This window comes from Macrobrachium nipponense, chromosome 13 (assembly GCF_015104395.2).
Source record: "Macrobrachium nipponense isolate FS-2020 chromosome 13, ASM1510439v2, whole genome shotgun sequence".
Taxonomy (NCBI): Eukaryota; Metazoa; Arthropoda; class Malacostraca; order Decapoda; family Palaemonidae; genus Macrobrachium; species Macrobrachium nipponense.
In genome coordinates, this window is record NC_087206.1 from 43,088,150 (window position 1) to 43,103,149 (window position 15,000).

The window sequence follows — 15,000 nt, forward strand, 5'->3', positions numbered from 1 at the left end:
TTGGGTATCCATAAATCCAATACTCTCAGGATTCAGAATAAAAGTCGAAATTATATCGTGTATTCTAATAATGCACGTGCTCTGGAATTTAACATATATATATATATATATATATATATATATATATATATATATTTATCTATATATGTATATATATATATATATATATATATATCTATATATATATATATATATATATATATATATAAATATGTATATGATATATTGTTTACATCCTTCAATATGTAATAATTCATATCGTTCTCATATAAATATGTGATCGCATCCCTCTATCTACTTATCTATCTATCTATTTAGTCTCTCTCTCTCTCTCTCTGTCATATATATATATATATATATATAATATATATAATATATATATATATATATATATATATGTATGTATATTCTGTAAATATAATCTTTATCATAAACACATCTGATTTTTTATATTCACAATTATTAAGCTACCAATACCACTGAATTTTCAATTTAACCTCAAATTGTTGTGCAAATATTTTGCACCTAGCCTGCTGTGTAAGAATGATAAACGCTACCAGGTAATCCAGTTGATGCATATAGTATATGTTATTCACGCATCTGATATAACTTTGGGAACTACACAATCTTTTGCAAACCTATAAACATTTTTGTTACTCAAGGTCTGATGATACTATAAATTCAAATATTTATCTTTCAGTATTTAACGTTAAACTTTTTTGTAAAACAAGTGAGAATATATATATATATATATATATATATATATATATATATATTATATATATATATATAGATAGATAGATAGATAGATAGATAGATAGATAGATAGATAGACAGATAGAAAAAATAATGTGCAAGAAAATTGTCAATGCAAACACACGGTTTGAACTCGATAACTTCAATAATCACAGGAAGTACACTAATGCAAATAAAATATATTTCTATTTACAACCTTTTGCTATAATTAGCAATATTAGCAACAATCTTGCAAGTGCTGGCCAAGGGAGTGAGATGCTACTTCTGCCATCTAGCGACAAGGATACAAAGCGTCGTCCTTCTCATACCTGCCGATAGGTGGCGGTACGTGCCAGAGATCCCGCATCTCAAGTTTTGGGTATTGAACTGATAAGCCGTATCTGCTGGTAACTTCCCCTTCTGCAAATGCTGAGGGTATATTTCTTAGTCTTTTTTCGGGAAAGACTTTTATTCAACCTTTCCCTCTCCCCCTTTCTCACTCTCTCTATTTTTAATTAAGTTCTTCCCCTCTTTCTCGTTTCTTTTTTAGATCTGAGCTTTGTGGATCATTCTTCACTAGTCTCTTTCTGCTCCTCCAGTAACTTTTATCTATTACCATTTTCTCCTTTGTTATTGCGCTGCTGCTGGACTCACTCTTCCTCATTTCATTTGTCTGTGCAATGCTCTGCTCCCCCTTCTCCTTCCCCCCTCCCCCTGTGGACTCAGCCGAGATGATGAGACAAAGGCTGTACCTACTGGAAGGAATTAACTAATACATCAATTGACGAAGGACAGTGGATGCCGATGATATTGATTATTTATGAGTATTCAGCCCTAATATCTCTACGACAGTAGAGTTATTAATGTTGATGATGGCATAATCATCATTAATAGTTTAAATCCTAATATCAATGTGATGCTGATACGAGACAGGATTTATTTCTGTTCGCGTCCATGGCCATCTTACCCCCGTCTCCTCAGCTTTAAAGAACTTGCATTTCACGATGCCCTTCACTAGATCTAGAATTCTGCCTCACTGTCCAGCTGATAGAAGTGCGTCGTAATGGCAATGCCTTGTTCTAAAAATGCTTTATCTGTCCCTCTGATAATCATTTTTCATCTCTCTCTCTTTCCTCACATTGGTTCCCTTTGTTTTTCGTTGTTGCCCTCTGTTTTGTCTGCTTTTTGTGGTTCCTTTGAGCAATATTTTGCTTGATTTTGCAGGGTAAATTTGGCATCACTTTTCATTGTCTCTTATCTGCTTTATACAGAGGTATACTTGAAGAACATAACGATTCGTCCGAACCGTTATCCTCTCCACTCTAAACCCCACCCCCCTCTGAAATAAACTAGACTAGAAAACTGGCCACTCATAATTCAGTGTAATGGACTAACATGTAGGCTATAAAGTACAATAATAAAGAGCTTATGTACGTGTGTACCTGCAAAGGCACATGCATAAATGTTCATCATTTAACACATACACACACATCTATCTATCTGCCTATAAACACATAGTATATGTATATTGTAAATGTGGGTGCTAGGTCACGTGCTTATCCATTCCGTTTATTGCTATGAATATTAAAGGAAACAAGACCTTCAGAAGGACATCATGTGACTGCAACATCTTATTTTGAACCCAGTGAGTGACTGATGGTATTCTCTCTCTCTCTCACTCCGGTCTCCGGCGCTCAGTCCCCACCACGACGTGTCTTTCCGTCCCCTTCCCCAACCCTGATAATAACCCCAAGAACCTCCCCTAAGAACCCATCAGCAGCGCCGCCAAAGCAGCCCCGTGAAACCTCGTAAACATCTCCCCACTCCGACTCCCCTCTCTCCCCGCTCCCCGCCCCCCACCCCCGCCCCCCACGGCGCCCAAGTCTCCGACCCCCAGCGATCCCTGCAAGCAGCGCCAGGGTTTACGACTCAACTTATTCCCGCCCACCCGTTGCGTGGCCATGCAAAATTGTTTGCCCTCCCTCTCTCTCTCTCTCTCTCTTCTCTCTCTCTCTCTCTCTCTCTCAGTAGCATTTCTGCATGAATTGTGGTTTTACATGGACGGCTTGGGTTTACATATTCGTGTGCGTAGATGTGCTTCCATGCACTCATTTATATGCGTTTGTACAACGAATAAGTACACACAGCACATACGTATCCCCCAAGACTGAAGAGGGCTGCATACTTTACTGAGCAAATCTCTAACGTCCACTTTAATTTTCTCTCGATCGCTAAGAATAATGGGATTGTGGAGAGAGAGAGAGAGAGAGAGAGAGAGAGAGAGAGAGAGAGAGAGAGAGAGGTGGGGTGGAGATGTTAATGAAGGTAATATGAAGAGGGGGTCCGGATGAAGATATTGAGGAGGGAGAGACAAAGGAGTCCATGAAAAAGACGAATGTAAATAATGCGAAAACATTAAAAAACATAAAACAAGATTTCAAAAAATAAAACGAGACAATTAAAAGACAACGACAATAAAGTAATTAAATGAAAAATTGATCACCGTCATTACTGGGTAGTGGAGGAAAGAAAGAACGAGAGAGAGAGAGAGAAAAAAACCGGAAATCTCTTTTTACAAAGGTTCCGAATGCTCAATGTAATTTCGTGTGTACAAAGAAAGGATTCGGGAGCATTACATACTTTTCGTTCATGGATTCAAAAGGTAAAAAATATATCATTAATACTTAGATCTCTCTAAAAGAAAAAAATGAACTCTGGGGGGAAGCTGAACACGAAAGGGAGATATTTCTTAACGGCCGCACAAAATCAAGGAAATGAATGACTGAACCGATAAAAACCCCAGATTTAAGGGAATCCGATCGTGCAAACAGACAATCGACCAAGAAGCTGTTCCCAACGTCTCCATTTGGCAGCAGGCCATTCAGCTCATACGTGACTATCACATCAGCACTTCAGCAAAGGCAACTCAACTATTTATTGAGTCCCGTCCTCAATGTTAAACATAGATCCAAGACAACAGAAAACGACCAAAATAAGCGACACTATATGACTTAATCCGGGAGACTTGTTTTCCGTACTCTGAGGGTCATGTAGTCTGCCGCCACAGCATTGTTGCGTTGCCAGAAACTTTAGTCAGGACACACGATGTTATGATTGCGTCAATATTGGCATCGTTCCACACTTGTTCTCCTCTCTTATACCAAATCAATATACTTAGGCTTCATTTGATGATTCCTATATCATATCAGGAAATGAGAAGGACAACAACTTTGTATAAACAAACATCTTTTTCTCGACAAAAATGACTCATAACAGCATTATACATGAAGATATTTTCATAATACACGGTTAGATTATAGTAAAAGACATTCATAATCACGCACACGCACACAGACTTGAATATAAATATAAATGTATAGTATACGTAATACATATATGTATATTCTATATAGATACATAAACATACATACATACATATACATATATATGTATACAATTATATATATATATTATAATATATATATATATAATATATATATATATATATATATATATGTGTGTGTGTGTGTGTGTGTGTGTCTATGAGAAATACAAGGTACAACCCCTGATCTCAGTATTTGAAGACACCATCGGAGGGGCTGATACATATTGGTAGTAATTGACATTATACAAACTAGGGCTACAGCACAAACGAACATACGTACATAGGAAATGTTGACATCTAACGGTGAAGTAAAAGGGAGGAGCCGCAAACAAACTCATTTGCCGCGGAGGTCGGTCAGTGCTCCATTTGCAGATCTCGTTCTTCCACCTTTGATATTAAGAGATGATATACAAAGCCTGATACTTTCTACATCTCACTTTTACAAAAAATGGATCAAAGTAATTCGTTTTCTGGGTGATGTTGATATTCTTAAGAGCAAAAGCTTCTTGTACTTTGTAGCTTTTCACCCGCCCTGTCCTTCCCTTCACTCATCATTTGAGCCCTGTGTAATTGTGACGCCAAATAATTTGCAATTACTTATTCGATGCTTCAAAACATTGACACAACTATGGTGACACAACACCCCATTGCCTCAGAAAAGCTTTTGTACTCTGCTTTACTCCTATCAATTCTTTTGCTATTCTCCCAGACTATATTCATACTAGCTGACCAACCCGGCTCTGCCCGGGAAATCTCTGATAAACTCTCTTTCTCTCCCAATCCTGTTAAGACAGTTGCTCCAGTTACATTGCCCAGCATTTTTGACATTTTACATATCGCCATTTCTCACCCCCCATTCCTATTTGGGTTGAATTTGGACTTGAAGGGCATCAAGAGTGTCTTTACTCATCCCATCGACCTCAAAGACTATGGATAGACTCTAATATCTGTAGTTTTTGGGCATTTTAAATGTGTCCACCTACCCACCCCTTCCCACGCCCACCTTCCTATCAGGGCTGAACTTGGGCTTAAAGGGCACTGAGAGTGTCATTATTCATCTCAGTGACCTCAAAAACTTTGGAATAGACTCTAATATTTTTAGTTTTTTGTTATTTTTACATGTTACCCCTCCTGGTCCTTATCACCCCCCATTTACTATTGGGTCTGAAACTGGACTTGAAGGTCACTGGGAGTGTCACTATTCACTTCAGCGACATTGAAAACAATGGATTAGACACTGATATCTGTCATTTTCAATTGTTTTTACATGTCACCCCCCTTCCCACTCCCTTCTCACCCCTTCTCTATTGGGGCTGAACTTGGACTTAAATTAAGGGCATCGGGAGTGTCGTTATTCTTCTCAGTGACCACGAAAACTATGGACTAGACACCAATATTCATTGTTTTCGATAATTCTTTTTATTTCACCCCCTTCCCACACCCAAACCCCTTACCCAACCAATGGTCTGATTTTAATTCTTTTTTCACCAATGACCTTTCCTGGTTGGATATTGACTTATATTTAAAAATATCATCAAAAATCGGTCACGAAATGTGGATTTGTATATGGTTCATGCAAACAAACAAACAAACAAACAGACATTTTTTCATTTATGTATAAAGATCATGGACAGTGGGGTGTTGCTGTATTTCAGAGATAGAGAAGTTGGGTTTCCTCCATTATCTGTTCTAGGGGTGGCGGGGACACTCGGGCACGTGAAAAATAATGACAAAATAATAATATTAAAGATTTAGATGATAATAGCATACATAAGGGATAAAAAAAGGGGTAAGCAATATGAAACATCGGTTATTGAAATAATGATAAAATTTTGAGAAAAAAATAACAATAACAATAATCTTAACGATAATAATAATGGATTCGGTGTTTCCTGCTAGAACAGGAGATTGCTGTCCACTGTATAATTTGTACTTAAATATTATATATATATATATATATATATATATCTATATATATATATATATATATGTATGTATATATATATATAATATATATATATATATATATATATATATATATGTATATCTGTGTGTATGTATATCTTAAATGAAAATGCTGCCACTACCATGAAATATTTTCTGGATCCGCTATTGCTTTTTTTGGTATAAAATACTCATAATACTCATCATTCGGTCATAAATGATCCAGCATCATCGCAGTACTTTTACTGTAACGCACATTTATTTGATCTGTAGTCATCCTGTCAGGCACTGACACTAAATGTTTCTATGGGGAAACTTTTTCTTTTTTTTTTCTTAACGATTTTAGTCAGATCTTCGCGCCAAAATTGAGTTAAGCCTATATAACTTTTGGCGTCATATCTGGATATGTCTTTTGCAAAGTTTGGTTCAGAATTGATGATAATCTTCGTAAATGTTTTGCTGACTGGTGATACCGCTCACTCGGCGATGATACACTTGTATCACATGTGGCATAACATGCCCTGTGCATTTTCATTAACGTTTGTTCACGGATGGAGGAGGAAGATGTATCTATATGAAACGTCTCTTTATCACTGGCAATCCTTCACAACATTATCTTTGGAGTAGACAGAAAGATTGTTTCAGAAGAGATATCGTGGCATTTCTGTGCCCAAATGAGATAACAACATCAGCAGTGGTTGCTTGTTTGTCCTGACAAGTGAGGTATGCGCTATTGGATACAAAATGGGCGAACGTCTGTCTGCAGTCAAAACAGACGGCCGCCTTCATTTGATTATGTGATTCTATACATATCAACCTCTCTCTGCCTCTGTCTGTCGGTACATATACATACATACATACATACATACATACATACATATATATATGTAAATATATATACATATATAGTATATTTCTCTCTCTCCCCCCTTTCTTATATATATAATATATTATATATATATATATATATATATATATATATATGTATATATATATATATATATATATATTCTATATATAATATTATATATATTATTATATATATATATATATATATATATATATATATATAAAATATATATATATATATATATATATATATATATATATATATATATATATATATATATATATATATATATGTATTTGTATGTATATATAATATATATATATATATATATATATAATATATATATTTTATATATTCACACACATATATACATATATATACTTACATAATACTGTATTTATTTATACAATATTCATCGCCAAAAATGAATTTTCCAATTTCACCTCTTCTTCCTTTCAAGTCATAATTTACCTCCAAAAATATCTTAAGTCCTGTCTGTTCTCATCATCACATTCATAAACAAGTAAACAAGTATGACTTCACTCAAGAGTTCGCCGTTCGTGAGGTTGCCCTGGTTTAGATGTTGGATACCATAACAAGGACTTGAACATGATCGGACTATTACTATTTCTAATGAGTGACGATCATTATAAACATAACAGAGGGATTAGCCGCTTGATTATCAGACTTCACAACGAAAAGAGAAAACAGGGAAAGAATATGAAAAGAAAAAAATACTTTCGCATAAAGATTTCTGGGATTCCTAAAAACACTCTTCTAGTCCACCTGCCATCAAATACAGTTATATTGCCTATCCTGCGTTTTCTTCCCGACATATTATGCTGGGTGTAAGTTGTAATTCTTCCCATTCATCGGGACATACCCTTTGCTGAAATATAAAATACACTGTATTTCACAGATCAGTCCAAATATTTAGGTTGGTCATTGATTGTGTTGTATTACTTCTGTTGAGTCATTGTTCTATTCCCAGCCCTCCCTATAACACAGTGACTGGACATTTGGCTTCTCTTTCAGTTTCAGCATAATGGTCGTCCTTTTCTTGCTCCAATTCATGTCCATTGCGGTGACAACTACTAGAGACATTCAAAATACTGAAAGGCATAAAGAAAGTAGACAGTAACCTCTTCACACTAAATGAAAACCAGACAAGAAATAATGGATGGAAACTGGCACTGAAGAGATACAACACATCCCATTGTGCGACCTTCTTCACATACAAGATATGTGACTCTTGGAATAAACTGCCACCAGAAGTTGTAAACAGCAACAGTGTGGAAGAGTTTAAAAGAAAGCTAGGCAAAATCATTAAAACACTGTGAATGAATTGTAAAACCTACTCCTAGAGATAAGTGAGTACATGATGTCTTCTTGTAACTTCACTTATGCTATGGAAAGCAACTATCAAAGAGGTGATTTCACCCGGGTAACCTCTTTGTTCTCTCATTCTCCTCCCTGATGTTTTCGTATCCTTCAAAAAACTCCAGATGAGAATCCTTTGAAGTCTTCATCAACCGTCACCTTCTTCTTCCTTTTGACTTTGAATTTTCATGTTTATTGATCGGATACACCCATTCTAACATCACTGAATTTAGTTTCCTTGTCGATTCCTGCTGAATCATTGACGCACACATACGTGTAATTCTTCATTGTCTTGTCATTCTTCCATATGCAGTTCTGCCTTTGAAAGAAGAGTATATAGGGCAATAATAAACAAAATAAACATTTTTAACTTTATTCGACCCATTTATGTTCACAGCTCAAGATATGGCAGAAGGCATGGCATAACAAGTCTTCCACAGTTCTTTAAGTCTACCCAGATGAATTATGGTTATGAGTAAATGAAGCTTAATTATGATAGTCAACTCTGTAATCGCAGGAATATATAAACTCAAGGCAAGAACCCTTGCACATTCAAAGGCTATTAGTGCTTCAAACTCTGGACCCTCTTAAAGTCATTGTAGAATCAATCATGGGCAATTAGCTTATGGAAGACTTGCTGGCAATGACATAACATATGGACCACCTGAGAGCCTCGGAGAAAAAATGAAGGAGAATATTTACATCACTTCTAGTTCACTTTTACTTATTCTACGTGAAATAAGTTAAAGATACCTAATGTAGGAGGCCTTAGTATCTGTAAGTACTGAGGAATGTTACCTACCAGAGTTCATAACATCTCTTTAAATCTGTCATCATCAGAATACGAGTCAAACTAATAAAAAGAAACGTTTCGTGTTGTCATTAGATCAGTCGCTGTTACCACGATGGAATTTCATCAGGCCTACAACCATTCATGTCAAAAAAAAAAAAAAAAAAAAGCGCGAGAAAGAAGTTATCCTAAGAATATTTTTGAAACCAGGAAATATTTGGCAGAATATCTGTTATGCCTTGGGAAAGGAGAGTAATTTCTTTGAGGTGAGATTTACTGCAGTTGAAATGAAGGAATGAAACTGTATCCCGACTAGTCCTTCTTGGCAGTGTAGGAAAGGACGTAGTAGACGTGGAAACACTCGATTAATCCAACAGTGCAGACAACTGCCGTTATTGCGTACAGCATTTTGTCAAGAGGTCCTCCTCTGACGTGCACTGGGAGACCGTTGTCAGTCTGGAAGAATAAAGTGAAATTCTACAATTTACAATTTATTTGTTTATATTACTTTGGTCATGTTACTGTCAAGCATACGTACCAATCATTTCAGTTATATAAACGTAAACAAGCAACCTGATCGTAAACACGAGACTTGCCCTGATATTGCTGTATATCAACTTATCTGATCTTTTACTTATCCCTTCTTTGTAGGTCAAATCCTTCTTGTGGTATTTGCCAATAGCAATTCTTTGAAAAACAATGCTTTCTAGTGAGAACAAAATCTGCTTGTTTGTCAAGACCATTTTACTGTAAATCTGATACTGTAACCACAAATACAACGAGAATATTTCTACCACAGTGGAACTTCTCAATTCCAGAGGTCCTTTATTCCTCAAACCGTTGGACTGTGGGATATCCTCCCCGAGGATGTTGTGCGATTGGAACTTAGAGGTTCAAGCGAAAATACAATGCATTACTATCCCTAATACTCTTTGGAAGCTTGAACTATAAGCAATGGCCCCTGTGGGCTTGTTCCATATGAATAGGTTTCATCTAATAATAATAATAATATAATAATAATAATAAAAATAATGATAATATCAACTTCATTTTCAACAGCATATTGAAATCTAAACTCAGTAAGTCTTCATGCCAGAGAAAAATATCCTATGCAATGACTTAAACCTTTCAAGGGGTACGGACTTCTCCATTTCCAGGGATGCTGTATTCTGTACACCTGCTTAAATCATTCATTTTATTGGCTTCCTAAATGTCAGGTCTATTTTCATGGTCTTTACAATCTTTCATCAAATTGTTCGTTCTGGCGTCTTGACAGAACCACAATATACAATTTAAAGTCTTTCTGTCAAAGCAAAACTTAACTAGATTTCAGCTCATGCTCAACTGGGTATAGTCTTTGAACATCTTATATTATCAAGTTGCCTATGTCAGCACTACCATTCCATGGCGCTTTGAATGATTTCTCCGTGTTTATCGATTCCTCTTTCTTCACGTCATGAATGGTTCAACTTAGAAATGAATTATTTTGCTATATTCACCGGAAGTATTCCAGCTTATATTCCAAGCAGAAAATTCTAAGCGAAATTCAAGTTTGGGAATTAATTTGGTAAATCACATTTTTGTGTAATGAGAGAGAGAGAGAGAGAGAGAGAGAGAGAATGTTGGCCTTTTAACTATACTTAACAGTCCCGGATGCGCTTCTGTAAGAGGATAAAGCAGGAAATCCGTGAAGAAGAGAGATTAGCTTCCGAACTCACCTGGAACAATTTCATTTTCCCCTGTAGGGGCTTCGGCACAGGGGAGTAGCTGACACCATGCCTGGCACTGGTGCTTAGTCTTGCCTGTTAATGAAGAGAGGAAATATATAAGTTTCAATGGATAACTCAGTAATGACCTGGTTACCTCCAATCAAGAGCACACCTGGCTTTCAAGTGGCATGAAACCTTTCCTGTGTCCATGAATAAGAACATACCTGGATTATTCGTGATGAAAATTATTATTTCTTTATTTTTTACATAAAAGGAAATTATCTGTTTGATTCAGCATTCTTCTTTTTAGTTAAATAAATTTATGCGTTGTCATCCACGGAATGGCAAGCTTGTACAACAACAAACTCACAGTTGCGCTCACGTACACACACAAACACACACACACACATATATATATAAATATTATATTATATACATACATACATATATATATATATACATATATATATATATGTATATATAATATATATATATATATATATATATATATATATATATATATATATAGGTAGTAATTCATAAACGTGAAAAAACACTTCTGATTACATTTATCTATTTTTTCGACATTTTATATTATAAAGATTTCTTTCATACATATCTGTCTGTCTATCTATTTACTTATCTGTGTATATGTATATACATGAAGTGAAAGGATTTACAATTTCCTATGATATATACATGTAATATAAATGCATATATAGTTTAGATAATATATATATTATACTTATTATATATATATGTTTATATTATATATATATATCATATATATAATATTTATATGTATATATATATATATATATACATATACTATATATATATATATATATATATATATATATCATATACATATACATATATAGATCGATAATCGCACGTATACTAACAGCAGAGCAGTTTCAGTATTCTGTCATACCGTTCAAACAGCCAGGATACAAGTGAACCTGCTTATTTGCTCTCATGATTTGTTAGATAAATGGATATTGAGAATGAACTGTCACCTTTACATAATACCCTCATTTAGGGAATTTCACAAAACTCTGTGGAGATTCCGAAGCGTTATCCAAAATTATTATGAACAGCCTCATAGACTACAGTTAAATCGGGCAATATATATGTTTTGGCTTATGACTAGACAAGGGACAATAGGACTATTTAGTAACGATAGCAATGGAACTGAGATAATGTAATCAGTAATGATAATGTAAAGATGAACTTGTCATCATAATATTTCATATTTTATCAAGGCTTACGATCTCGAAAGAACTTCAGATAAGCTTATTAACTTTGTTGTCTTGAAGAAAAAGACGAGTTCAAATTTCCATGTCACCACAAATACAGTAGATGTGGGCTTCGTGGAGCCAATGCGAAACAGGTGATCACATCGAGACTTGGCTAAGACTGATTTTCTTAAGATGCCAAATCCATTCAAAACAAATCTTTTTTGTTAAACATCTGACAGACACATGACATTCTAATGATGGCTGAGTTATTTAAACCTGAGGATACGTAGGTGAAATCTTATGATGTGAGCCTGTAAGCACTATCAACACCGGAAAATGTGGGAAATGGCAAAAGGATGGGAATAACTTTCATTGAATAATTCCCTTCTACATTTAAATGTGTTAAGGACTATAGTAACAGCAGGAACGAACGCAGACACACCCACCCACACACAGACATGCACACACACACACACACACACACACACACACACACACACACACACACACATATATATATATATATGTATATCTCAAAAACTCACCATAATGTGATTGGAAAATTTTGAAGTAATAATAGTCTACACTCATATGAGCTGTGTGCACAGCTTACATAAGTCTGAACTTTTATTACTTGAAAATGTATATATATATATATACTATATATATATAGAACTGTTGGGGTAGAAGATAGTGGTACTGAGTGGATACACAGGGCTTGTAAGGTATGTCTGGGTCAAGGAAAGGTTCCAAAGACGTGGGTGAGAAGAATAATTGTTTCATTGTACAGAAATATAAATGATAAGAATTGTAGAAGCATAATATTACCTAAGTGTATCATTTATGAAGTGTTTTGATTGACAAAGTAATAGAGAAGACAGAAAGACTGATAGGGGAGCTACCGGGCTGGTTTAGACAAGGAAGATGTTTACATGGAATGTTTTTGTGATATTTTGCTTTCGAAAAATTCCGTATGCAATCACTAAAACTGGAGATAAAGGGTTACCCATAACCATACCAAAATTTTGAGATCTCTCTTGCAACTTTTATATTGATCAAACTGGAAATCATTGTAAAAAAAAAAGAATATAAAAACATAAAAAATCTAAGATAAAGAATTTTCCTACGTGGCAGTGGAATAAATCTTACAATTAACTGGGAAGGGGCGGAAAAAAATATAAAAGATCCCAATAATGAAATGTAAAAATACTTTTCTGTAGTTTTATAACAAACTTTTTGTAAAAATATGGATATCAGTCAAGGCATTTATAAACTAAATCTATTAATTCCAAAAGGAATGTGTCAAACATTTAGATATTAAGGATGGTAGCTGACATGTGGCAAGAGTAAATATAGTAGCCTACTGATCTCAGACACTAACAAGTTTACTGCACCTCCCTCTTCTTCCCACTTGTCAGGTTTCCTGTCGTCTGTATGTTCGTTTGTACTGTCACTCCTCTAGCATGTATACTGTAAATTACTAGATCAATGTATCAGTCCTGTAAAAATATCTTAGATGTAAAGGACGAAACCAGTTAGGATTTACTACCCCTGTTCCATTTTGTCTGTGATACATTTACAAGCTGGCAGACAGACACACAAACAGACACACACACACAATATATATGAATGAATGCATGTATGTTTGTATTTCGTGTATGTAGGCATGAAAATAAATTTGACCATGTAACTATACAGGTATAAGAAGATGTACATTTTTGGAAGCTAATTACATAAACATGAAAGCCACACAACTCCAGTAATATATTTGGCCAATGGTATGAGGACATTGAAATTTTTTTCATGTTGATATAATTTTGAAGTGACTGATCTTGCCTGGATGAATAAATACGCAGAACACCACGTACAATACCCAGAAACATAAATTCAAAGGTTTAACGACTAATGATAATTATTATCATCACAAAAAAAGTGAGAAAAAATCCGTATTAGAAATATTGAAAAAATGAATTGTCTCTTAAAGGGGAGATGTACTTCAAAGTAGCCAAGGTTTAGAGAATACGACCTTGTCCAGATCTCATGTCAAACGACATAATATGTGAAAAAGAAAGAAAGGAAAAAAAAAACAAACAAAGTAAACAACACAATCCCCCGTCATAAAACCTAAGGGAAAGTAACTCCAATTTTCGTTGCACCAGCTGGACACGTTTGGGGGTCATACAGGACGCACCCAGAAGAGGAAGCGACTTAACGCTTGCAGTTCATAAGTAAAAGGAGAAATACCGTTTTTGCAGTCACGTCATAAGATTTAGATTTGATTATTAAAACTGAACAGATCAAAGCGTAAAAAAGGGATTAAATAAGCTTTCTCGTGAGATGAGGTTTGAGTATTTAGTTACTTAGTACACACCAACTTCACTCAGTGAAAACCAATTGGTGCTGCTTTGGCTCGTTGTCTACGCATCACTTATTCCGAGGTGCTAATACTAAACACCGTACGTTAAATGTGAAGTAGACGGCCGCAGGAAGATATCGTTTTGATATGATTTGTCGACCACACTCTGTAGAAATGGGTGTATATAATACTTTGATCCCCAAGTTAGCGGCTAGTACTAAACACGGGCGTCGTCCCGAGGCGTCACCTAGACGCGTTGATAACAAGCTAAAGTAGCAGCGACAAATTTATAAACCGTAAACTCGATCGTCCCTAAAATCTGATAAATCGTTTTTATCATGAAAGCTCCTCGTTGACTATCGACTGGTACTCTAATGAAAAGCAATCGATTTATCCATGGCTAACAAGGGACCCGATAATTTTTGCATAGGAAAATTGTAAGTAAAAACAGTTAGGTCACGCGTTTCTCTGCATATTGGAGAGGATAGGATAAAACGAGAGATGGCGAAATTCACTGTACTTCTCATTATGATCGACATCAAAAGCAGAGGCGACAGATTACTATATATTTTAATTATGAAAAGTTTCTCATAGTTACAATTTTCAACAT

General features: G+C 35.2%; 1 protein-coding gene across 1 annotated transcript in view; it reads right to left on the minus strand.

Annotated features, from left to right (window-relative positions):
* Positions 1 to 9,233: 9,233 nt before the first annotated feature.
* LOC135225760 (cytochrome c oxidase subunit 7A2, mitochondrial-like) overlaps positions 9,234 to 15,000 on the minus strand; it is a 6,133-nt gene continuing 366 nt past the window's right edge. Inside the window, exons 2-3 of the mRNA XM_064265208.1 lie at positions 10,803 to 10,886; positions 9,234 to 9,540 (exon numbers count right to left, since the gene is read on the minus strand). Of these exons, the coding sequence (XP_064121278.1) occupies positions 9,397 to 9,540; positions 10,803 to 10,886 (228 nt within the window). The 3' untranslated portion in view covers positions 9,234 to 9,396. The remainder of the gene's footprint in view (positions 9,541 to 10,802; positions 10,887 to 15,000) is intronic.